Raw genomic sequence first — 27,336 nt, 5'->3', positions numbered from 1 at the left:
GTTTCTAATACAGGGTAAAGATTTATGAACTGGTTAACCAAAAGAATACATAAGCATAAAAGAGCAATAAATACTATTTGGAATGTGAAATTGAAAAAATACAATACTGTGCAAAAGTTTGATTTTTAGTAATTAATAAACTTTATGGAAAATGCAGAAAAACCTCAATAAATATTTGGTGTGATCTGCCTTTGCATTAGAAATAGCTGCAAGTCTCTTAGATCCACTTACTTTCAGCTTTTGAAGGTAATCACAAGGTTGGTTGTTTCAAGCTTCATGGAGAACTTTGCCACAGTCCCACTGCAGACTTTGGCTATCTTACTTGCTTCTCTCTATGTAAGTAGTCCCCGACTGGCTTAATGAACTTAAGATCAGTGTTTTGTGGAGACCATTTCATCTTATGCAGAATTCCCTGGTCCATTTCCCACTGCAGGTACTTTAATTTTGAGTGTGTGATTCGGGTAATTTTTATGCTGCCAGTCTGGGACCAATCATTGCCTCCCTGATTGTACTGATATGCAGTACTTCTTATCATTGAAGGGGCCAACAATCACCTGCTCTGTTTGAAGAAATGCAGCATTGTATGTTTCTTAAAAGGAGCGCACCTAACCCACAAAACACCCTCCCAGCCTGTGCAGCCCTTGTACAAATGAGTCAAATTGTCAAATGCCAAATAGCAGATGAATCAAAGTGATCAGGGAAAGGGTTGAAGTGGATTAAACCTAAAGAAAAGGAAGTGAGAGAAAGAGCTGGGGGAGATGGGTAAAGGGAAGTTGTCAGTGTTTGTTTTAACTGCATTCATTGGCAGCCCTATTCCAAACGACATTCAATTTATCTTTGTCATTTACATTTTTAAGCCTAACAATAAGATAAAATTGCAGTTAGACAACCTATGGCTAGTTTGACTGGTTTCCACCAGTTAGCCAAGATAGGCATGGCACCTGTCAACAAGGAACACAATTTCTTTTGATAATTAGTACAAGAGCAGTGGCATAAAGTGTCCATAATCCATAAAGAATAAATCAGTCTCTCATCCTCCCCCACCCCCTTATCTGAAGTTTTGGGCCCAACTGCCAGTCTGCACCTGTTGTTCAAAGGAAAGTTGTCAGGTAATTGTGGCATTCCTGTTTTCCATCACTAGAAAGCAAGACTTACGAAATTTAAAACTGTATCACCAATGGTGTTTTAGGTTTAAATATTTTTCAGATTGCAGTCTGGTTCCTTATAGATGTGATATGTGTTAAATAGAGTCATATCCTTTGTACTGTTAGACATTTAAGTGAGTTTTATTATTATTAATCAGAGTGCTTTATTAGAGCAGCTCATCACTGATGAGTGTTCTAGATTCTTTGTTGAACTATAGGAAATGTGTCTTATTAAAATTTTATTTTAGTTTTGTTTTGAGTGAACAGTGGAAATTAACACACCATAGTATTTTAGTGTGTACAGAAATGGTCACCAGCACAAATTGCATGGAGATATTGTCTTCCCTTGCTGAAATTGTCATGTTAGAATGATTTATTAAGTGAGGTCCTTCCAGTCATGCAGCAAATAATTTCAGCCCTATCTATTACCAAATGATATCAGTGTTGGCATCATATACTTCCCCGAAGTAAGCACAATACGGCAAAATTCTCATGAAATTATTTAGTGTATGATGGGAAATATTTAAAACTAAAATTGCCTGTAGAGTTATAATTACATTTTTTTATTTAAGCAATTGTTTTCTTAAAATGTTTAATAAAATAGCAAATTAATATATCTTTGCTTGCAGGCTGGAAAAGGAATCCTGCGTACAATGCGAGCTTCCAATAATGCTGTGGCTGACTTGGTTCCAGTTGATGTTGTTGTTAATACTACACTTGCAGCAGCCTGGTATTCAGGAGTTCATCGTTACACAAGGTGACCAGCATCTTTTACGTTTTTGGTCCTAGACAAAGCTGTTTACGTTTGTAAATAAATGTAGCTGTTTGAGGTATTTGTCCTCCATGAACTTCAGATGCAGTCCTCTTGGACATAGTCCCAGGTTACTTGTAAACTGAAGCAGGATATCTGTACATTTGTTCAATTAAATTTATATTATAACTTCACAAATTGTTTTGCACCCCGCCAAGAACCCCCAGATCCCCCCGCTGTGCCCACCATGTTTCACTATTATCAAAAGTTTTCCATATTTTTCCAGTTTCTTTATAACTGTGCCCTACTATGCATTGGACATTTTTCATTTTACAGACATCATACTTAATCACTTGTATACTTCTATAAAGATTTCAGTTATGCTGTGTCACAAGTGCTATATATTTTTATCTGTGCTCTTATTTGTTCACATGCTATTAACAATATAGGCTGTTGCATTTCTTACAATAGGGCTTGTCTCTTTGAGGTGCTTAGTCTTTAAATTTATACCTGTTTGGTGTGGAGAGTGAGATCTGTTGTACACAGTAGCATGTGTGGTCAGTATTTGCCAAATAGATAAGCACTGGAATTGCTAACAAATTAGGTAGCACAATAACTGATTCTCTGTGGTTAACATGGAAATTCTGGGTGGATGCTGTTATCTGATATTGTTCATGTATCTATTTGCCGATACTGATACACACATCTATAAGATACAGAGAAAAATGAGACAAGATCTGTCTGGAGAAGAATTACAGATAAAAGCCCCATTTATTTGTACCACATTCATTTAAGATGTATGACATCTGCCATCTGCTGGCTCACTAATGGTTAAATGGACAATGGTTTGCAGGTTGTTGGTTTAAATGCTACTTAAAAATTTTCTTTCTCTCTTTTGATGAAGCAAAATTCAATAAAAATTTAAAAAGAGTAAAATGATATAATGACAAATGAATAAGTAATACTATTCAATAATAACCTTTGCAGGTCATTTACAATAATTAAAATAAATAAATACTTGGTTATACATACCTTTGTCTTAAATGCTACATAATTGTTTCTTTTTTTATGGAATAAATATAGCTACAACTAAAATAACTACATTTTTACAAATGGAAACACAATGATAAAGAAATAAATCAACTATAAAAAATTTTTTGGAAGTTTATTATTTAGGCTTTTTTTTTTGTTTTAACACTAGGGGAGTTATTTTGTGAAGTAACAAGAGCACCTATACCTTGTTTTAGGAATTTGTTTCTCTTTTTGCCAACCTCGTTTAGAAGCGTCACTGAACAATCTTTCACTGTCCACACTTCTGCACAAAACTTACAGGAACTGGTGTGCTGCTTTAGCAATTGTATGGAACTGACTACAGTTGTTCCAGTATTGCACTGGGTTTTAATTCTTTGGTATTTGTACTTTTGCCATAAATAATTAAACATGCTTACATATCTCTCTATTATAAAAAAAAAAAAAAAAATCTTGGGAAAGGAATACCAGGGCGACGTGATCTTCTCTGAAGTTACCTGTAGACACTTAAAAAACCCGCTAGATGAAAGAGACTGGCCACGTACCATCTCGCAAGGTTGTGGAACATGAGATTCTTGCAAGATATGCCCTACTTACAACCAATATCAAATAAGACCCACGGGCAGCAAACCACTCAGTCATGTAAAGGCACGTAGCACACACAGATCCTGTGCTCTCAGCTCATATAAAGCATATAAGGACAATACGTTCTAGATGAAACGTCAACGACTAAGCAAAAAATAAGCGGCGTGGAGAAAAGAGATCCAAAAGCATTGGAGAGAAAAAAAGGCAGATAAGAGATTATGAAAGCAGTGGGATTCTAAAGACTCAAAAAAATGGTGGCGCTATACGCATCCAAAGAAAAGTAAAGAATATGAAAGCAGTAAAAAAAAAAATTTTTGTTTAAAGTGACTGTTAGGTCCGATTGAAGGACGGAAGAGTACATCACAGAAGGCTGATAGCGGGGTATTGATTGATGTGGAAAGGGGGGGTCGAGACCCTGGGGAGGAGGGGGTTGGAGAGGGTGCTAGAAGGTTGTGTTTGGGGTTACGAAGTACGTCAGTCTTTTTTTTACTACTTTTCGAGCCGGACACGGAGGTCACTGCAGTATCAAAAAAAGATAGTAAAAATTGCATTAGCGCGAAAAAAAAGGAAATTAATCATCAGGACCTGGTGTACTTGGGGAAAAAATAGCGGGACAAAGCAAGTTCAGAAATAAAAGGCAAAGAGTAGAAAACAAAGTAAAATATCATAAAGAGGTTCAAAAACGAGGGAGCGAAACACATGCAGAGCAGGTTATAGATAATAAAAACAGTGGATTCAAAAGACACAAAAAAACGTAGGCGCGATATACATACAGACCAAGTTAAAAAATAATAAAAGCAGAAAAATTCGAAAGTATCAAAAAAAGATAAAGATCGCATTAGCGGTAAAAAAAGAGAAAATATTACTCGGTGAAATGACGGAAAGGTGAATAGAGATCGAATATATGGACATACGTGATATGTTAGAAGTATGGAAATATTGTAAGGCTTTGAAGTTTAGGTCAGAGACTTGTATATTGTCTAATTCGTGTTGCCATCAGGGAAAAGTAGTGTTTCTACACAATGAGGAGGCATATCCAAGAGAATTAAGATTGGGGAAAGTGAAATCCACAAACAGTCAGTCATTTCCCAACCTGCTATATCCGAAAACGGGGTCACGGGGGTTTGCTGGAGCCAATGTCAGCCCACCACAGAATCCACAAACACTACAGGGAAAATATACAGTACGAGTCTACAATAATCTTTTCGCCGTCGCATCATTCAATGCACAAAAAATAGATTTACACAATAATGGACCATACACTATGAGAATCTATGGTCCCGCAACAGTTAAAGCAACGACAAGTTTTAATTTCAAAGAAAATACAATTCGGTCAGGTGTATATTTATGATCATTAGAAGCGATGCAAATTTTAACAGGCAACAAGAAAGGTAATGTAGTATATATTCCACGAATAACACTAGACACCAAAGGAGATCTTGATATGCCATAAAATGTTTACAGTTTCCCGTGAGAATAGCTTTTGCTATGACAATTAACAAATCATAGGGAAAAACATTATAAAGAGTCAGATTATTTATTAGAGAAAAAGAAACAATATTCACTCACGGGCAGTTATACGTTGCATTGTCACAATGTATCTCCAAAAACGGAGTCAAAATTCAATGCGATCTTGAAGAAAAGGTAATTCCAAATATTGTTTTTAACAAAGCTTTAAGTGTAGGGTAAAAACTGTGAGTGTTTGAATGCACATCTGTACTGTATGTGCCATTTTTAAAATATTTTATTATTTTTACTTTTTTGTTGTAAAAACATTGAGTGCTTAGAGTCGTGAATTATTGCTTAAGAGATGAAAACTGTGGCTTTAATGAAAGTGACTCACTCACGGAAAAGCAATGCAATCAGGGACATTGAAAACAAACCACACCATGTCTAAGCACAGTGCTCATAAGGAAAACAGAAAAAAATGTCCGGTGTTGCTTAAACAAGGTAAACGCAGTCAATGATATTGTTTTGTCAGCTATTCTTCCTTTTTCCTAGAGCCACGAGGACCTTATGTCCTTGTGCATCTTTTCGTATTAAAAATGTATTAAATTTTGCTTTTTGATGGTCTTTAAGTATTATCTGTGCATTGCAATTACAGTGATACCTTGGAATCCAAACTTAATCTGTTCCAGAACCCCGTTAGATTTCCAAATCGTTAAGAGTTCAATTTTTCCCTTTTAAAATAATAAAAACTGGATTAATCCGTTCCTGGGTCCCACAAACTCAAATTTTCTAAATGATTTTAACAATAAATACATTCTATTTTAAGGTATAATATTAACAAATAAAAATATTTGAATGAAAATGTAAATTAATAAAATTAAAAATATAAAAACCTGTATTTACCTTAAAAAGGAATGATGATGGCACTTATGGAAGCTGGAGGTGGAGGAAGAGAGAGATTATTGCTTGGAAGGCGGGTCACCTTCCATGATAACATCAGGTAACTGCTTTTCTGATGCTTTCACTGCTGCTTCCGACAACAAACCTAACGACAAAGTGGCCCGAGCACCGGGGAAACGTACGCACAAACAACGTGCTGGCCATTCGGATTCCAGGGCAAAATCTAATTTTTCATTTGGATTCCAAGTTGTTCGGATTCCGGGGGCAATACTGTATTTATTTAGCAGACAACATTATTCCAAGCAACTTATAAAAAGTCCTGTGAAATTAGTTTAAATGTTTTTTTAGGAAACGGTTAAGTTAACATGCACCAAACATTTTTAGGCAAAGAAGTGTAAGAAGGGGTGTGTTTAACACACAGAATGCTGACTGTTTTACCAATGAGTAATAATGATATAGATTAATAATTTAGCAATTCATTATTGCCTGATCCTAAAAGAAAGTTCTGTAAAATCCCATTGTTAATGCACAGTGTGTCTTAAGTAACAACATGTTGAAGTTGGTGCCAAGTAAAACCAATAACCCTTCTTTTATATTCTAGTGTCATTTTGTTTATTGCCATTCAAGATTATTTTTGACACATTTAAATTATATTAAGAATAGTTGTATGCAATCCAAAAGCCATAGTTATTACTGTCAAAAACTCAGAGGTCATTACTTACAATAATGTAAAGGTAGCCCTAGTGCTTTTTACCTCTGATTTTTACTCTCCTTTGTTGACATGTTTTGTTTAGCCCCCCCCCCACCCCAAAATGTCATAGTGTTCTCTTCTAGAATTCCATTGTACATATCAAAGAAAGTGCACATCTCTCCATCATTTATCTTGTCCCTTTTCTGTTGTGAACAATCAATCTGAGAGTTACTTGTTTGCTGTCTGTTCGATGCTTGTTTCACCGGACCTTGCAAAATTTAGAGTGCTGGTTATTCTACCTCTGCTTTGAATTATTGGTCCTTGTATCTGGCAACATAGCTCATGGATTCTTTTTAAAATTCACTAAAATAATTGTTCACAGCCTCCAAGAGAGTACTTCTACTGGTTTTGACTCTGAAGTATGGGCACTAAATTACTGAATTGAATGGGAATCATACTAGAATCCAAGGCTTCCGATTGTCAAATTTCTCTGTCAGTTGTTTAAATGGTGTGAAGAATGTGAATATATTCTTGATTAGACCCTACTGATTAGATGTTAGACTTGCAAGTAACTTAAAAGTAATACCATATGCCCTACGGCCTTTCTTCTACTCCAGGAAATTTTGCAACATATAAAGTGTTCCATCCAGTACTAATGTCTTGTAGCATTTTTGGCTGCATACCAAGCTTCATTTTATATAGTTTTGAGATGAGAGTTGGTTAATCGTGAATGTTTAAAATGGCCAGAAGTGATCGTTCTGCTAATTGCTATTATTTTTATGATACTGTGCTTGCAGCTGTCATGTATGAGCCATACTTGGCAAGCTTGGGATCCTTTATTCTTCTATAGTGTTTGCAATGTTACATGCAGTGTCTTAGAGAATTTTCATGTAGTACTCTTTGAGTATTTTCCAGGTTCTGAGCATTCTTGGGAGTGCAAGGTTGCTTTCTGTAATTTAAAGTTGTTGTTGATCCACTGAGCAGTTAAACTGAGAATACTCAAATGACTCTTATCAGATGTCCATATTTCAAAGGTAAAGCCTATGTCTGTGACGTTATCAGCAAGGAATTTGTGCGCATGACTTGCCACCATATTTATGTAGCTTTGGAAGGACTACTTCAGAGAAATAATGACTATTGTGAAAACCAGCCCGGACACCAACACAGACAAAGGAAGTCCCAAACACACACTTTTTTAATCAATGTATTTACAATATTTACAGTTCTACACACAACACAGTGCCCCCTGCACCAAACACCTCTCTAAAGTCCGGGCCGCTCAATAGTCCTTTTCACCGCCTCTCTCCCGAGCTTTGTCCTCTTCCTCCCGACTCCGGTTAATGACTGGAGGAAGGCGGCCTCTTTTATATCCACCCAGACTTGCTCCAGGTGCCCTCTGATGATCTTCCTGCGGCACCTCCTGGTATGGCAGAAGTGCCGCCTGAGCACCCGGAAGCACTCCGGGTGTCCATTGTAATCCTTCCGGGTGTGGCGGAAGTGCTGACATCCAGGACTCTTCAATCCTCCGGGTGCCCCCTTGTGGTGGCCACGGGCCCCAATAGGGTTGAGCTTCCATGCTTGGTTCCAATGGCCCCCATATAGACCAGGGCGGTTGCCCTCTCGTGGCCAAGTGGAGGTATAATCCCTCTCCTGGTCCTTTCAGGTGTCCCGTCCGGGCACAAGCCCCCAGCCGACCGCCACACACTATATTGTGTAAACTCTACCACTTTTTCTTTATTTGTCTTTGTTAGATTTATTTCATTTTTCAAGAAAATTGTAAACAAATGGAGCATCTGCAGTTTTTGATTTTGTACATAGTGGTGTAAGAATCTCCTCTTTTGCTCTGAGGAGTTTTGCATATTTGCTTTTAAGTGTGAAATTAAATTGGTGGCATTGAACTCTCTCATTCTTTGGTTTATCCGCAAGACATTAGTTAAATAAGTGTAACAAATGTCATATTTTATCTCACAAGGAGATTTTTGGTTTAGAGATCATGCTCTCTCATTTGAACTTCCTTATATGCAGACTTTTCTGTAACGGTCTGGTCATGGAGCATGTACTGGTACAGTGTGCTCCTACAACCACCACACAATGAAACCACTCTGGATCCTGGTTGGCAACCCCCCAGGCAGACCCACTGTCCAGTTCTGCCCTCCCAAAATGAACATGCATCTGCTGCAGCCAGGTATTTTGTGGGCGTTCCCTTGGCATGGTCCAGCCACTCCAGTCATCCGCAATGAGAATCCTGCGAGCCAGATCGCCCTTGGGGAATTGTGCCACATGGCTGTAGTGCCGTAACTGGTGTTCCCTCAAAGTACAGGTAGTGTGACTCAGTCAGGACTCCATGAGCAACTGCTCATTCAACACAAAATCAAACCAGTGGTTCTCCGAAGAGAGACAGTACCGAAGGAGTCCAGTCTTCATCTCTGGTCACTGGATAGCATCCATGTCTTTCAACCATATAGCAAAACAGTGAGCACCAGGGGCCTCATATATAATGCCGTGCGTAGAATTCGCACTATAACATGGCGTAAGCACAAAAGCCAAAATGTGCTTACGCACAGAAAACTCCAGATTCAGGAATCTCTGCGTACTCCAACTTCCACATTCTTCCACTACATAAAATCCCGGTCAGCGTTAAAACTAACGCTCGTGCACGTGCCTTATGTCCCGCCCCAACTCCTCCCAGAATTACGCCTCTTTGAATATGCAAATCAATATAAATCGCCCTTAAGCTCAGCCTTCTGTGAAAAGACAAAGGGATAAGCACGGGGGAAAATATAAGAATTTCAGCGAATACCAAGTGGAGGCAAAGAAAAAACATACTATTTGTTTAATTAAACCGTGGTATAATCAACAAAAGGAAGTTGGTCGAGTGACATAGTGTGTTGGAGAAACTTGAAAGCTCAGATATCAAAGTCACCGTGAAAAGGCGAGTCGTAGTCCACTGTCTGAGTGTCATATGAAAGCTTATTAGGGTACAGACAAAAAGAAATAGGCACACAGTGGGGAAAAAAGCACGAAATGTCAACTTCAATCTCGAAATTTCCACTTTAATCACGTAGTTTATTTTGTCATTAAAGTAGAACATCATAAACGTCATCTTAAAATCGTTTAATTAACCAGTTTCTCAAATCATATCGTAATTAAAGTAGCACGTTAAATGCTTTGTTTTGTATGTGATCTTCTATGTGCTCTATGTGTGTGAATCACTACTTGCTTCTTAAACCGGCTCTCTTCCTCCAACTGGACACAGAATCCATTACATTTGTGATATTACAGCTCTCTGAATAACTAAAATACTGAGATGTATACTTGATATCATTTTCGTGATGATAGGAGTTAAAGTTAAACACGGGTTTCACGGCGCAGTGATTGTGTGCGACCTTCGATGAAATTTATTGCAGCAGTACTCATGGGCGGCTCTAGGCAGAGAAAGAATCGGTGACCCCTTCGCCCGCCAATGTCAATATGCTACCTTATGCACAGTGGATGGCCACGTCCGTTGCGGACACTGCATAGCCGCCTCGTGCTCATGACACAAGCGTCTAACTTTTGTTGAAATTTGCCACTGCGTTTTTAGCTGGTTTGTTATTTTCTCTTTCTGTTTTATATTCAATATATATTGGCGTGGCCGCCCCTGCAGTCCTTGCTTTTCTTTCTCCAAGTAACCGATCGATGTTAAGCCATCTGTAAGCTTAGAGCGCCGATTCTTCAAAACATTTAAGGAACATTGAACTATCTTCATTATTATTATTCTATCCTTCACACCAGTCCCAGTGAAGAATATGGATTATTTAAATGAAATTAAAGTTTTACCTGTATAATATAATAAACATATTTTGCTGCATTTCATCTTAAAAATGATATAGTCATCATATGTAAATACGCGCTTTATAAAGTGGCTCAGGTTGTGCAATATTTTAACTGTAGTGCAAGGTTACAGGGAGGTAATTGTACTTTTACGTACAAAAAGTTCTACAAGGAGCAACTGATTGAGCGCGTTTATAGTTCTTGGGATGAAACTGTTTCTGAACCTCAAAGTCCGTGCAGGAAAGGATTTGAAACGTTTTGCCGTGGCTGAGGTAGTGTGTGCTTGAGTCTGTATCCCGATTAATTCTCTTTCCGATCAGCTGCTGCTGTGATTCCCCACTCAGATACAGTTATATAAATACTCCGAGTTGTGCAGTGAGAGTAATATGGAAAAAGATGATCCACTGTGGCAACCCTAAAGGGAGCAGCTGAAAGAAGAAGGTGGTGCAGTGAGAGTAACAACACTAAAGCAGTTATGGTATTTGGATTACTATGGCTATTCCCTGGACCATTATATTGTTACAAATTAATTACAGTCAGATGCATTACACTAATAAACAATATGCGGTTAGTTTCTGTGTATTTATAAAGCCACGTCAGGAAAATAAGGAGTAACCACACAGGAACAGTAGCATTGCTTTGATGCTGGGTGCCGCCAGTCTGCAAAAAAGAGGAGAGAACTTGCGTACGACGAGGTATGAGGTACCGTGGAAAAGTGTGTGGCTTTACGCCAAGTGTAGGTTTTATACATCACGATTTGAACGTGGAAAAGTTCTTATTTCTGTGCGTACGCACCATTTATACATGAGGCCCCAGGACTCTAAAGACGGGCTTACGTCCTTTTACATACACAACAGGAGCGCCACACACCTCTTTCTAGTGACTTTATGACTCCCCCATATTCTCCCAATTTGCCTAGTGACTTCATAGGATGAGTAACCAGTGACATAAATGTCGCTGTCGAGCTAAGTAAATCTCTCAATTAGGTCAACATTCAAACAGACATACTGCTGATGGCTGTGCCCAAGAGGTCATTAAATGGCCTGGATCTTGTTTTTTATCCAGGACACTCACAAGCACAGACACTCGGAATCCTGTCTGTTGAGAGCCCTGACTAGAGCCTACATTGACTCCTTGAAGATCACAGCATTGTCAGCAAAGTCAATATCAATGAATCGCTCTGAATGAATGAATGAATGACAAATTCTTCACAGCCAGCCCCGTCAGTGCAACATTGAAGTCCCCCATGACAAGAGGAGTGTCGCCTCGTGGGCACCCTTCAACCACTGATTGAAATTGCAACTACAATTCAGCTCTCACGGAGACTTCACTCACTGTGGTTGGGGCATACACTGAGACAACTGGCAAGGTGCCCAGAGAGTGCCTTAATCTAAGTCTCATAATATGCTCGTTGAAAGGAGTGACATTAGACACCATCGGAATGAGCCGTTCCACCACAGCAACAGCTACTCCCAGTGTATGAAAGCCATGAGAGAGATGAGAGCAGACCAAACACTAAAATACGGAGTTTATTGATCATTATGCCAGAGAGACAAGATGTTCCACATGCCTACACGGATAGGCTGCCTTAAATTGGGACCCAAGTGCTACCGTGTAGTGGGTGATACCTCAGAACCACACCAGTTCCGATCCCCAACAGGCCTGACCACGCTGACTCTCCAGCCGTTTTGAATTATCCAGGGGATAAGGCTTAAGAGAGTTTTCTCCCAACCCCTTCATAATGCATGTAGCCTGCACTGTTTTATCTTACACCAGTGTATCACAACCTTTATGGCCCCGTGACTCAGTTTTGACTTTTTTAGTTTTAGTTGCAAACTTCCCTCTATATGGAAACAAGCTCACTTTGAACTGGGTAACATACCCTGCAGCGCTACAGATCACTTAGGCGACCCAGACACAAACTAACAACAGCAAATTGAAACCCAGTGGTTGAGAAACATTGGCTTACTTTAACCCAGCGTGCGAATGCTGAAACTCCAAGACCATTTTGGGGTACTCTACAGACAGCTAAATTATGCCTACCGGTGACCTACACCAGACTCATAGAGCCTCAATTGCAGTGATACTTTGTGACCAACATACGGCTAAATGGCCTGTCCTAGGTGGAGCCGTAAGTCAGCACATGACGGTATATTAAGTATAGATTTATTTTAATTGCACTGTTTTGATTCACATTTTCTTTCCTTATTTTTAGTTCTCTTTTCTATTCTGTTTTTATCTACTATTTTGTCTTATTTACCATCATGTTGTTTTCTTTCATGTTCTGAGTAGATGTTGGCTGTTAACAGGAAAAGCATTCCATGAGAACTTGAATTTGTCACGCCATGTATTGTTTGTTTGCATGTCTGCTCAGACACACATTATATAGTTCTTTTCTAGTGTTCTGTTTTGAACTGTTATGAGTGTCATCTATGCACTATGAACTTGCATCGACAGCATTCATGAATGACAAGCATGGCAATGAGAGGGCGAAATTGGACATTTCTTCAAAGGCCTTCCCATCTGTGATATCAGTGTGCAATTCCACCAGCATGCTCTAAAACAGACCCCACATGCCAGTCACATGCCCAGGTTCATATTCACACCCTTCTCCAACATCCATATCCTTCTCTTTGTCCCCCACACCTAAATTGTTAAAACTATTCAGTTAGACAATACAAAAAGCTTAAAATGTATTTGACTTTTGTGTTCATTTGTGGTCGCAGTAAATTTTCAAGGGAGTCCAATAATCTAACCCTACTCTGAAACTGTAACCTGCACACCTCTTTTCTGGCTAGCCCAGCTTGACCGAAATCCCACACATCTGGCAGCCCTAATACCAAACATGCTCCCTTAAGCTGTCTGACAGCCAGTGGATTGGCTGCATGCTCTTTGCCCCATCGTTGCTGTAGCTAAGAAGATGTGATTGACAGTTCCTGTATATTCTTCTCCCCATCCCAGACAAGATGGTGTTGTCTTTATAATGGAATTACAGTGTCAAGTGGCATACAGATAGTATTTTGTGCAGTGTGTGTTGGAAAGGGTAGGACAATAATCTAGGGCTGTCCATTTGTCAGGGAAAACCGTGCCCAGCCAAACTAAAATGCAGTGCAGCCTCAGCAGTGAATTGTGAAATCAGCAGGGTTGCATGCTCAGTGATAAGGCCCTACACTTCATTCTGGTTTTTGCCAACCATGCTTTGTGAATAAATGCATGCCAACACCTTATAATAAGAAATCCATAGATTATTAGTGAAATCCATAATTTAAAACTCCAGAAAGCAATTTGCTAAAAGTCAATACCAGGATTTGTTAGAAATTGAGCACAAAAAGCACTCATCAGGATGTGTCAAAGCATACAAATGCATATGGATTACAAGATAAATTCTTAACCAGTGGATCACATACCTCAATCCTGGGGAACCATATGGCTGCTGGTTTTTGTTACAACCATTTTCTGTTTTAATTGGACCCAGAGCCTAATAAGCTGCAATTTCCCAGTTTCTGTTTTTTGAGTCAGTATAGAAATCACAAATCTAACTTTGGCAATTTTTAATTTTAAAAATATACCTTCCATTTATGTAACTTAATTTGTTTTTTCCATCATCATCATAATTTTCATTCTGCTTTTCCATGTGTTAGTTATTTAATCCATTATTTACTAAAGAGCAGGTTAGTGAGTCTGATGTTGAAGGTGTTGCAACCTTTTGAGCTTTCAGTGTTATTTCCCCAGGTGCTTTGGAGAGTGTTATTTCCTTCATAGAAATGCAAGTGACAGAACGTGATACGTTGATTTTATGTAAAATTTAATAAATCCACTGGGATTTTATTTTGTTTTAAGATCTAACCATGAAGCGCTTATGTTTTTCCCTTTTGAACCACATAAAATCGAAAATCCTTTTACACTTCATTTGTCTTTTACTATGTCATTTTTGTGGCCCACTTAATTTTGTAAAATAATTACTTTCCATAGCAGATACAGAATCACTGATGCATTTAATCGGGTGTCATGAAGCCCTTGATCCTTGAGCGATGATGGTGCATGATAGCCACATCCCTATTCAGAATAAACAGTACCCTGTCATATGAGTATTTGTTATTGTTGAACATTTTATAGCCATTGAAAATATCTTTATTTTATTCATTATACTAAAGCTGCAGTTCCACTGTTTATTCAACATTTGACTGTAAATACAGTCTTAAAATTTTTGTTATGGTTTGCTGTATGGATAAGTGATGCTGATTTTATTTATTTATTTTAAGTAAATATACTTTCTGTTCTTTTCCAGGCCAAGATCTGTTTTGGTATATAACTGTACAACTGGAGGAGTTAATCCATTTCATTGGGGAGAAGTTGGTATGTATACATTTTGAGTAAGATTTGAATATTTAAGTAAGCATAGATCAGCAGTCATGAAAGTGCGGATTCAGATGAAGCATTTTAATTTTACTTAAAAAGAAATGTTTATGTGCAAGAAGAAAGTTAAAAAAAAATGTAAATGTTAATGGAGTTTGTATTTTTAAACCTTTTTCATTTTGAGGTATGCTTTTAAATGTGTGATAGTTTTGTATTGGTATTTGTATTGTATAGGTTTAATAAAGAATATAATTACCAATATCTGCTTATTACATATTGCAAATAGTACACAATACTGTACTACACATTAAAAGTTTTTAAAAACATTTTAAACTTGTATTCTAACTGTAAGCACTATATGAACACATTTGTGTACAGTGTTGCTTTTACAAATTTATACATATATTTTCAATATTAAAATTTTTATGTTTTTGCCATATTTATTCCAATAATCTCTCCAATTTTGAGCTGAAACAAGTCCGACTTAAATTTCCAATTTTATTTTTTTGTTGTTGCTCTTACATGTGCATTGTGGTCTGTTTCCACACAAACCCCAAAATAACTTGCATTTTCAGGCATCTGCATGTACAGTTACAGCTGCTACATTTTAAGTGGTAAATTAGATTGTGATATGTTGTTGTGTGTTTTTTATTTTTTGCACAATGCATCAATTTAATTGTCAGCAGTGCTGATTATCTAAGAGTAGCATCTTCTTTAACTGATAATATAACACTGGAATGAATAAAAATAGTTACATCTTTATCTTGTCTAATGTAGAAAACTTTAGAAACCATTTTTTTCAAGTAGGAGCACAGTAATATAATAACTGATAAGGAGTGAGCCATTGTTAATATTTCAAAATTATGTGCAAGCACTTCACCTTTTTTAATTGTTTTTGTAACATCTATGTCACTGCCATATGAAAAACATATTTCTACACAAAATAGCTAGTAGTATCATGATACACTTTAAAGTCAATTTTTTAAAATGCATAGCATGAGACCAGGTTTATTAAATAAGCTTTAGAAATACAAAAAAGTACAGTTTTTTTGTCATTTTGCAACAAAATTAAGCTCAGATTAAAAATTTATTTACCAGTGTATTTGTGATATATTTTGTGATTTACATTAAATTGAACAGAGCAATTTGGCACACTGAATATACTTCATTTATGAGTAGATGCAGTACACACTGTTTGCATTTTGAATCCCAATGTACTCATTAAATTCCTAATTTTGCTGCGCAAACGTTAAAATGGAATAATATGTTTTATATATGGGGGAAAGTGCTGATTATTTGCCAAAAATGCTTGAGGTTTGCCTTAAGATATTAGAAATGTTTATTTATTTTATTTTTTATAATGTGTGCAACATGCAACTCCCTGCAGGTCTTTGTCTTTTTTTTTTTCTTTCTATTTTTGCGTGGTCATTTTACACTTCATTTTTTCCACCCTTTATCTGCCTGATGCCCTTGGTAATAAAAGTTCATATGTCTTAGCAGGGCAAGAAAATATATTATTTTTTATCAAATTGAATATTTCCTGTACTTATCTATATCATAACTGAATAGGCACCATCTGCCTGTATTCTTTCTTATGTACATTTGGACCCAGCCTCTTTCAACTCTGATCATAATGAGAAGGAAGAAACATGCTTTTAGGAATAATGGACCCAGGCCAAGAGACACAGAAAAGTACACTTATAATGACCATGCATGCCTCATATTGGGCAATGCAAACATAAGGATGTCTTTTTCAAATTGAAAAATGTATAAAATGGGCAATAGTCTGTGATGCTTTTTCAAATGCAGCACAGCAACAAACATTTGGAAGTAGAGTTGAGCTGAGAGGGTTCGATCATACATGTTTTGACATCAGCTCAGATTTGTTTTTAGTCATGGCAACAAGAATTCTTGAACAGTAAATGAAGTCAATTTTGCACTGTGTTTGTTATGCTGTTTTGTAAATGTACTGGATGCAGTACTAAAGTTTGAAATAATTGGTGTATATGTGTAAGTGTTTGCATACTGTGATTTGAAACCTAGTCCATCCGTTTTAACTTAAGTGTCAAACCATTGTATTTTGATACATCATACTAAAAAATGTTTTTTCAGTTATGCAGGCTATCCCGAAAAAAAGTTCAATAACACATTAATACTTTTGAAAAGTCTCTATTACTAATGAAATCACTCTGCCTTTCCTATTTACAAAAGTGCACCACGTTTGTTAAGTAATGATAATGGACATAGTCTTACTGTGCCATAATCTGATCAGGACCTTTAGTAAATTCCAATGATGCTGCTGCTGTCATATATTTACATTAGGAACAGACATGCCATAAAAATCCTTCTAGAGTTTCTTATTAATCCCTAGACACAATCTTCATTCAGAATCATAATTGGTTTCCAGTTGATTCCCTGGGCAATTCCTTTGAACCCTGCAATTAGATTTAGAGGGATGTTGAAATTCCACGTCCCAAGAGCCAGTTTCTGTAGCCGAGGATCAGACCGCCAAGGTCCCCGCCTTCGGCCACCACCCAACCTTACACTGCACCCAACCTCCTTGACCCCTCCCATAGGTGGTGAGCCCATGTGAAGGAGGACCCACATTACCTCTTTGGGCTGTGCCTTGCCGAGCCCCATGGGTGCAGGCCTGGCCACCAGGCACTCGCCATCGAGCCCCACCTCCAGGCCTGGCTCCGGAGGGGAGCCCCGGTGACCCGCGTCCAGGCAAGGGAAAAATCAGCCGGAAAAATGTGGAGTGCCCTCTCAGGGTTGGGGGAGAGATCCTGCCCCAAGTGGAGGAGTTTAAGTATCTCGGGGTGTTGTTCACGAGTGAGGGAAGAATGGAGCGCGAGATCAGCAGGCGGATCGGTGCGGGCTCTGCATTGGTCTGTCGTGGTGAAAAAGGAGCTGAGCCGTAAGGCAAAGCTCTCAATTAACCAGTCGATCTATGTTCCTACTCTCATCTATGGTCATGAGCTATGGGTAGTGACCGAAAGAACGAGATCGCGAATACAAGCGGCTGAAATTAGTTTCCTCCGCAGGGTGTCTGGGCTTTCCCTTAAAGATAGGGTGAGAAGCTCAGTCATCCGGGAGGGGCTCAGAGTAGAGCCGTTGCTCCTCCACATCGAGAGCAGTCAGATGAGGTGGCTCGGGCATCTGATCAGGATGCCTCCTGGACGCCTCCCTGGTGAGGTGTTCCGGGCACGTCCAACCGGGGGAAGACCCAGGACACATTGGAGGGACTATGTCTCCTGGCTGGCCTGGGAAAGCCTTGGGATTCTCCCGGAAGAGCTGGAAGTGGCCGGGGAGAGGGAAGTCTGGGCCTCTCTACTTAAGCTGCTGCCTCTGCGACCCGACCTCGGATAAGTGGAAGAGGATGGATGGATGAGATGTTGTAATTTTTATCACCGTGTTTTTATTTATTTATTTACTTATTTTAGTTTGTGCACCTCTTACCTTTTGAAGGTTTTTTTAATGTACAAGTCTCAATAATCAGATAAGTAACTTGCTGATATGTGGATGAAAATTTTAGAACTTGCAAAATTTTTCATTAGAACTGAGTATGCAGTTCTGATGATATAGGCACATGTACAGGAGGAATTATATGGATTTTGTATAGACTGAAATGCTGAACTAATATTACTGGAATTACTTGACTTTAAACAAGAGTGCTAAAAGTTAATCTGGTAAAGATTGAATAACTGATTGTGTGGTCTGCTTTTTTGACAAAAGATGCAATCATTTAAAAGTGCAGTCTTAGAGGCTGGTAAGGAGAAACGCAAAGCACAGATTTTACCAGATAGTCTATGCAGAGTGTGGTCTTGAGTGAAACGGTGCTATAAACAAGATTGTACCTTAGTGAAACCATAGCTGCCTAATGAGCATACCATGGCTGACAGCTCCAGGTGAAAGCACTATATATTGCTACATTCTGGACTATAGATGGATAGGTATATAGACAGAATTTTATTTGTCAGAAGCTCTATAAATAAAAGTGCTATAAATAAATATATATATGCACACACAATATGGACTGAACACACGCCTGAATGAGTAAGGATGAGAGCTTGAACTGATAGCGTATTGCCACACCTACCAAAGATGCTTTCTAAAAAGAAAGAAAAGTGATACATTGTGCAGATGTACTTCTGTTAGTGTCATGGAGCCCGAGTATCATTTCTTGACACATTTCTGCCAAATAATTTTTGGTTGAAAGTACTCCGTGTTAGCATGTTAAGAGAGTGGATGTGCAACATTGTTTATAAGGACACTCAGTTTTGTTTTAATAACCTTCTTCACTACTATCTCCAGGGGGTCCAGAGTGTTCCATAACTGAGCCTGTCCTTTTAATTAGCTTGCTGATTCACTGGTCTCTCTTGAACTGATGTTACCAGCCCAGCACACCATAACGCAGAAAATTGTGTTGGCTATCACAGAGTTGTAGAATATGTGAAGGATGTCACTTCCCACATTTAAGGAACACAGTCACCTAAGAAAAAATAGCCTCCTCTGCTCTTTCTTATATAGTTACTTTGTGATACGAGACCAATCCAACTTGCCATTGATGTGGTTCCCCAGGTACTTGTAGGAGTGCACCACCTCCGCACACACTCCCTGAATAGTGACCAGACATAGAGGCTGTTTGGTGCTTCGAAAGTCAATAACCAGTTCCTTGGGTTTGCTGATGTTAAGATGCTGACAATTCACTTTGCACCAAGAAACAAAGTCCTCCGTGTGACTCCTATACTCTCTCTTCCCCTTTATCAATAAACCCCATAAGTACAGAGTGAAGAGAAAAGGAGACAGTAGTAATACTACTGGTCTCTCACATTCTGTACATTTACATTGTAAAAAAATAGCCTCTAATGATCACCCAGTGATCATTTAAATGAAAGTGTGTTAATTGTAAGTGTATCAACAATTATTGGAATAAATATGGTGTTTTTTTTTTTTCAAAGACCCATTTGATTGTATGAATAGTAATACGAATTTGTCAAAGCTCAGACAGTATTAGAAGTTTTAAGAAACTAGTAATTAGTGAACATAGACATAAATACTAACCCCTAAATGGGTAACATTTTGTCAGTTTACATTTTTCTTACTGATTGATGCTTTCTGATCTACAAAATAATTGCTTGAACAAGAATGCTTAAAAACCTGCTTTAATGTACAATCTTAATGTTACATTGAATCTTTTTTTAACTGTTTGGTTTAAATTTTTTCAAAGGAAATATGGGGATAGCTGTTCATGGCCATCTCTGAAGAGCTTTTAGTTAAAAGCATACCATCTTGATGAATTACTTGTTCATAATCATTAGACTTAAACAATATTATTAGCACTGACTAAATTTTATACATAAACAAATAACCTATGTTTTTGTTCAATTAATGTATTTTATAACAAAAGATTTTTTTTCTTCTTGTGTTCTATGTTTGCTTGACATATGTTAGTAATTTGAGTGATCGGGAAAACTCCTTTCACAGTTGTATAGTAGTTCATTAACAAAACTGAATTGACCCTAGATGCAGTAATATAAGTATAGTACTAACCGTCAAACAACATATGTACATAAGGCTTCAAATTCGCTTTTGAATCTCAGTTATATTCTCCCTGGCTAGCTGAAGAAGTTTAGCAACACAGAAATATATATGACAACCATTTGGACAAGGCTTAACCTTGTTTAATTAAGCAGTGAATTGATAACTCAAAGTAGATAAATAACTAATAGTTGCATGTTTTTTAAATAACCTAAAAATCCTCTTCGAACTGAATATGTATTAAAAACATACACCATTTTGAGACTGTTAACTGTCTCATTTATTGTTGCAGTTTATAAAAGCAGCATCTATCATTGCTTTCTATTTATATATGTACTTTATTTTTGGTTCTATACTTCTACACATTTTAAAATGTATGCAGTAGTATTTTATTATATATCCAAAAACTTGGGCTGGTGCAGAAAGATCTTAGAGTTGCTTTTATTAGACTGGATGCTAAATGGCATAATTCTGAACATACTAAATAATCATGACATATTAATATTTGTATCAAATAAAAAATTTTACCCGGCTTCATATTATTTCTTTTAACCCCTTATCACATTTTCTATTTCTACAAGGAAAGTGACCTTCAAAAACATACTGCACTTTCAAACAGAGTGCCATGTTTTACTACTAAACACTTAAGCTGTATAATGAGCACAGTACAGTATCTGTATTTTTCCTTTTGTTCAGGTAAAAGCAGTAGTTGTGACATTTTGTTATTCTATATTTAACAAATTTTAACTCTACCTAGAGTTGATGCTTACAATGAGACATTCTTATTCCATTTCTTAGAGTTGTAAAGCAAATTGTTTTCTTAAATTTGATTTTAAAGTTACTCAATCTCCAGTAATCATAATGCTGGAAGAAAAAGGGGACTGCTTTAAAATTTGCCGTTGGTTTCATTTAACTGTGGCCTCTCAAAACACATTTTTCATGCCTCAATAACAGATATGAGTTATCTCTTTTGAATATCTTTGTGCAGGAAGAGAAAGGGACACATCTGTGACTTTTTTACATTAAGCATCCATTGGACATGTCTGTTTGAATTGATATGCTGTGCTGCTGTTCATATTCACTCTGTACCACCTTAGGTCAGTTTATTAATTCTTGACACCAGCGATTATAGGTTTTAGTTTCAGCTAGCCTACAGTCAACAGCCTCTTTGAGCTCATGGTAGAGTACTCTTGCCTGATTGTACAATTTGTTTTCCTGTTCCTATATTTAAACTGCCTGTTGTGATGTGCTTTTTCAGTAATATTCACACAAATGTTTACTGTTTTTGAGAGAAACATAACTGTCATTAGACTTTTCAGTTTTGATGAATTCACTGGTTTGCTAGAAGGTAGGTCTATTCTGATGCACAGACAATGGCACACACAAGATTTTACTCCCACAAATGTACCTGCTTGTCATGAATTTGCTGCTTTGTAGGAACCTTTTAGAAAAAAACTGGCACAAAATAGTGAGTCAGAGTTCGATCCTTTGATCCTAACCATAACAAGAGAAACTTCATTTAATATGTAGTAAAAGGTCCAAACAAAAAATTGTAGTACAAAGGCTGGTTAAGCAAGAGGTTCATTTATAGTTGACAGTTGGCCTGTGATAATGAAATTGGCTGGAATGACAAGGTGCAGCCTTCTAGGACTGAGTTACTTGACTTCTCTGCTAGACATACAGTAAGTGCTGAAATCATATAGTACTGTGATTTAATAAACGTGCAGTAAAATATTTGTTCAGTATAAAAAAAAATGATCTTTAATTGCTGCATGTTTACTATTTAAACATTTAAAATCTCCATTGGGATCTGACACTTGTAAGTGATATTCCTTAACTGTCATATACACAGTTATTCAGGGCAGTTAAGAAAAGCCATCATAATCTCTGGAAGAATTAGAAATTTTATTTTAATAAGGTTAATTTGTACACGTTCTCATTTTTTATCATTATTAACACAGGATTATTTTGCAGTAGATTGATAAGACGAATATTTGACTTTGATCTTAAATGAATAAATTTTCTTATTTTTTAAAAATATAAACCATATTATGTCATTGAAATAGATGCAATTGAAATCAGTTTAATAAAACTATAATAAGATTAGTATATTTATGGAAACAAGGTCTTTAGGTTAGATTTTACAGCACTTAAGAAATGGTGAATCTTTATGATATGACACTTTTCTTTCTTAGAGTACCATGTAATATCCACATTCAAGAGGAACCCTCTCGAGCAGGCCTTCCGACGGCCCAATGTTAATCTCACCTCCAATCACCTTATCTATCAATACTGGATTGCTGTTAGCCATAAGGCACCAGCATTCCTATATGATATCTACCTCAGGATAACAGGAAGAACACCAAGGTAATCTGAGCTTGATCAGCTCTCTGTTGTATTGCAATATCCAGCAATCATGACATATCTACGGATTTAAAGGTGGTGCTATGTTCATATGTCCATCAAAGTATTCTTAGAGTGACTTATGTCTCAGGTGAGGATGCATAATCTCCAGACTGAACAGAATATACTGCACAAGTCTCTCTTATTTGGTATTTAAATTGACAGCTGGCAAAGGTATGCATCCTTTCAGTGAGATCTTAAAGTTATGTGGTGTTGTGTTTTTTTTTTTTTTTTCTTTAATACATATTTTTTTACAGAGAATTGTGTAAATGTGTCCTTCAAGATGAATCCTTTAGAACAGGCAATCAGGCGCCCCAATGTTAATCTCCGTTCCAATCCTTTTATGAATCAGTACTGGAGAGCTGTCAGTCATGTAGTACCTGCACTGCTGTATGATGGGTATCTCATGTTGACAGGTCAGAAACCCCGGTAAGATGTTCAGTGAAAATAACCCACCGGGTGATGGTAATGTTTTGGTGGAGGAGGCGAGCAAAGAAAATACAGACTTCATGGCACTGGGTTTGGAGTTCTTTTATTAACACTGTTTTTGTTATGTGCATGTGAAAAAAAGCTTTTTAACAACTTTTTTTTAAAAAAGCTGTGCTGCCAAGCATGCTTCAGAAATTATCTCATTTTCTATTTGTAAATGCATTATGAAGAATCAACTGTTAGTATGAGTGAAGAATTTTTAAACTTCATATCTGCTTTTATATTATTTGTGACCTAACAGCCCATGCCATCAAGTCTTTTGGTGTATTGGTAAATTAAATGACCTACCTAATTGGCACCCTCTTCGAACCAATCTTTTCCATTCTAAGTAAACCATATTACTCAGGTCTTTCAGCCAATTATTATTAGCACCTACAGTAATGGGAATGAAATACAGTATGTTTGGTTTCACTTAAGTGATTTCACGAAGCTACATCCGTTATAAACCAAAGGAAAGAAACTGAGAAATGTGATATTGCACATCTTTAATTTTGTGATTAATCTAAGAAAACTTTGCTGGCCTGAAAAACCTGATAAAACACTGACAGGTTTTACTTAATTTTAAAAAACTTGTCTTAGGTGTTTCTTTTAACAACCTTTTGAATAAATACTTAAATGATGAAGGAGTAATAACTTGGTGAGAAAAGGATGGCCACACGACCTTGTATATTTAGTGTGAACACCTATGATTCTGTGGGTAAACATTTGGGGTGCACCGAGACCATTTTCTGATGACATGTACTTAGTATTAATACCAATACATTTAATAGAAGGAGAACAGTGATGCCACATTTTTACAAAACAAATATGTGAATTAATCTTGTTTTTTTTGTAAGAATATCCATTCATTATTAATAACATTTAATAAAGCTAACAATAACTCTTGTAAAATGTTTAGCATATAGCCAACACAGTTAAATTGGAATTTGTTTGGCAACTGACTGCATTGACTGCTTTTGAAGCTGCACTAAAAACCTATCCACACTGCAACATCATGCTATACCAACAAAAGCAGACAAGAAAGGGAATTGCTTGCTTAGTAGTGGAGAGCAGTCTATGATTTTGGAACGTTAGGTTCAGGTAGGAGTTTCTGCATCTTAACAATTTCATTAGAACATTGTTTCTAATTACATGTACAAACTCCTATAGGCCCCTGTCTTTAACATTCTTTTCAACAGCAATGTATAAGATTTTTTTTCCTTTGGTTCACCTGTAGTTCAGGTAGCCACATCTGACAACTTCTCTGCCTTTATATTAGGAGCTTCCTTGGTTTCTGACAGAGTGGTTTCAAGAGTGTATTGACAATCTTTATACTCATTTTTATATATGAAATACGCACAAGAATGAAATTAGTAATAACCCTAATAACTAATAAATCTAATTAAAATAGGCTATTAAGCAGCCTGGACCGCTTCACATATAAAAATAAAAGCACAAATAAAAGTGTAAAAAACAGTTCTTCACATTATTATCGGTGTGTTAATTAATTTTATAATGTTATATTGAGTAAATATGATTGATGAAGGAGCTCATTTTTATTATAATATAGCTGGTTGAATTGTCTTTAATATATTCCAACTGACAGCCAATTTAAAAGTACTATTTTATCAATAATAATCCCTAATCTTGGGATTCTGTTAGTGACATAATACTGAAGTGAATACTTGGTTGTTTAACATTAAAATGTGGCTCTTCAAAGAAAAGATTAAGTAGCTGATGAAAAATCAAAATCAGACGTTATTAAAGAGTGACAGACATCTGTGTGCTTACTTGCTCAAAGAGCCATTTATTGTAATATTATTGTGTGTAACAATAACTTTGTGCAGAAATATTTAGATTAAATTTTACTGTAACTCATCTTACTTTGGATACAAAAGTATGGTCTCTAAGTACAAGGGCTGTGACTTTTCGTTATTGAATCGTTGTGGTATTTTGTCAAATAGAGTACTGTTTATACTTCTCATTCTAGTGTCAGACTTCTTTATAAATAAAAATTAAAAAAAGCACAAACTTGAGACAAACATGGAAAAAGTCAAGAATATTGCTACTTTGTCCTTTGTTCAGGTAAAACCAACAGCTGCCACGTTTCATTATTCTGTATTTGACATTTTAATTGTATCTGTGATGTCACTACCAACCATAAAATGCAAGGAACATAACAAAATACACAATAGGTAAATACTGAGTAATAAACATAACAATATTAACGAAATGTACTTAATAAAACAAAAATTCAATGCCAACCATAAAAACAGGAAAATACACATAAGCCCGGAAGCAAACCCTGGATGTAAAATAGCATGTGGTAGTGTTCTATTGCATTGCGGTTTTACTGCAACTCTGATGGGCACAAGGTATGATACAACAGCAGAAAAAAAGCAGAATAATGGTCCATTCAGCAGCAAATAAGTGTGTCAACTGCATTAGCATAAAGCAGAGTGGAGAGGTTTAAAACTTGGAATTTAATCTCTGCAAAAGAAATTCAGATATATTCTAATTATCAAATTTAAATGTGAAAACTCTAGAGAAAATAAATGTGGTTTCCAGAATAACACCACAGGTACACAAATATTATACATATAGCAAAATCAGGCTGACACATTAGCATATATATGTGTTTAATGAGGATTGTTTTATGCAGCAGGCATTTTCATTTGTCTTGGAAAACCCATCATCTGAAATGTTTCCACTGTTACATATTCTTCTTGTTTTTAGTATGAGGAGAAAATACCACTCATTCAGTGATTTATTTCTAGCCTCCTTATTTTTTTCTTTAAATCCCATCCATGTTTACATTTTTTTTTCCCCACTTCAACTTGGAGTTCCAGCACTGCTTTGGTACTTGAAGGAAGCCATAAGACAAAAAGTACATCTACCCAGAGGACGGTCAGACCAATGCAACTACCAAAAAATAGTATCGGTGCATCCCTTGTAAAAAAAACACTTAACTTTTTGAACATAAACTGTAAGTGCATTTGTCAGTATTGAATGATATTCCTTCTCTCACCAAGTCAGAGAGGGTACCTCTGTTGCAGTTGCAACAGTGAACTAGTTTAAGATCTGATTTATTATCTTATCTTTAGATTTAAAGACCAATCATTTGGGTTGATTTGGCTAGCACCAGTGAACCAGTAATTCAAAATTAATTTGCATAACATTTTAAATCTTTTTTTGTTCTAATTTCCAGCAAGCATATTTTTATTGTATTATTAGATTTCCAGTTTTAAAATCTAATACTCACTGCTCTTTTTAATTGTTCATTTAGGGATATACAAGTAAATGTTTGCTAATTACCATCACACTTTGAAAGCTGCAAAATTCAACTCATGGTCCCGCAGGGCCAGAGTCTGTCCTGGCAAAAGGCAGGACCTGCCTATAGATAGCTTGCCTGTCCATAAAGGAATTTAAATATTGCCATTATCAAATAAATTATTTCCTTTAGATTGACCATTAATCGCACCTTCAAAAATGGATCATCTTTTACTGCAGCAAAGTCACATTTGCTTTTAACTTTACGCTTGCCATCATTTTCTGTTTTGAATCACCTGCCTATTGTACAACTTTTGCAGTTATTAATACAATAAGGTAATAGAGTTGTACCCAAAAGTTGACATACCCTGGTAGAATTTGTGAAATACTGGCTATTGTTTGGAAAATGCAAGTAATCATGCAGAAAGTTTTCCTTTTATTTAGGAATTGTGCTCAGATGAAGCAATTTATTGTCACGTAATTGCATGTGCCCTTTTTAAGTCATAATGATAACTGAAATCACTCCAATGGGCCTCATCTAAAGTTTACATACCTTGAATGTTGGGGCTGATAATATACACAAAAGTTGACACACACAGGTTTATATTAAGGGTGCAGTCATATTGCTTTCAAAGTAGCAACTTCCTTTTAATATATGACATGCCTTATGGAAACAGTAGTATTTCAGCAGTGACATTAACTTTATTGGATTAACAGAAAATATGCATCATAACAAAATTAGACAGGTACATAAATTTGGGCACCCCAACAGAGAGATATTACATCAATACTTAGTTGAGCCTCCTTTTGCAAATATAACAGCCTCTAGACGCCTCCTATAGCCTTTGATGAGTGTCTGGATTCTGGATGGAGGTATTTTTGACCATTCTCCCATACAAAATCTCTCCAGTGCAGTTAAATTTGATGGCTGATGA

The 27,336-nt window shown here is 36.8% G+C and overlaps 1 protein-coding gene across 3 annotated transcripts in view; it reads left to right on the top strand.

Annotated features, from left to right (window-relative positions):
- Window positions 1-27,336, top strand: part of far1 (fatty acyl CoA reductase 1) — a 113,008-nt gene that overhangs the window by 73,374 nt on the left and 12,298 nt on the right. For 2 of the 3 annotated variants that reach the window (XM_039749878.1, XM_039749883.1), the window contains exons 7-9: window positions 1,775-1,902; window positions 14,652-14,719; window positions 22,456-22,627. In XM_039749878.1, the coding sequence (XP_039605812.1) occupies window positions 1,775-1,902; window positions 14,652-14,719; window positions 22,456-22,627 (368 nt within the window). Of the gene's footprint in view, window positions 1-1,774; window positions 1,903-14,651; window positions 14,720-22,455; window positions 22,628-22,920; window positions 23,093-27,336 lie in introns of all 3 variants that reach the window. The other variant, XM_039749888.1, reaches the window with a different exon arrangement.

The sequence above is a fragment of the Polypterus senegalus genome, chromosome 1 (genome assembly GCF_016835505.1).
Source record: "Polypterus senegalus isolate Bchr_013 chromosome 1, ASM1683550v1, whole genome shotgun sequence".
Taxonomy (NCBI): Eukaryota; Metazoa; Chordata; class Cladistia; order Polypteriformes; family Polypteridae; genus Polypterus; species Polypterus senegalus.
Note: the sequence above shows the minus strand (reverse complement) of the source record. Positions and strands in the feature narration are given on the sequence as shown.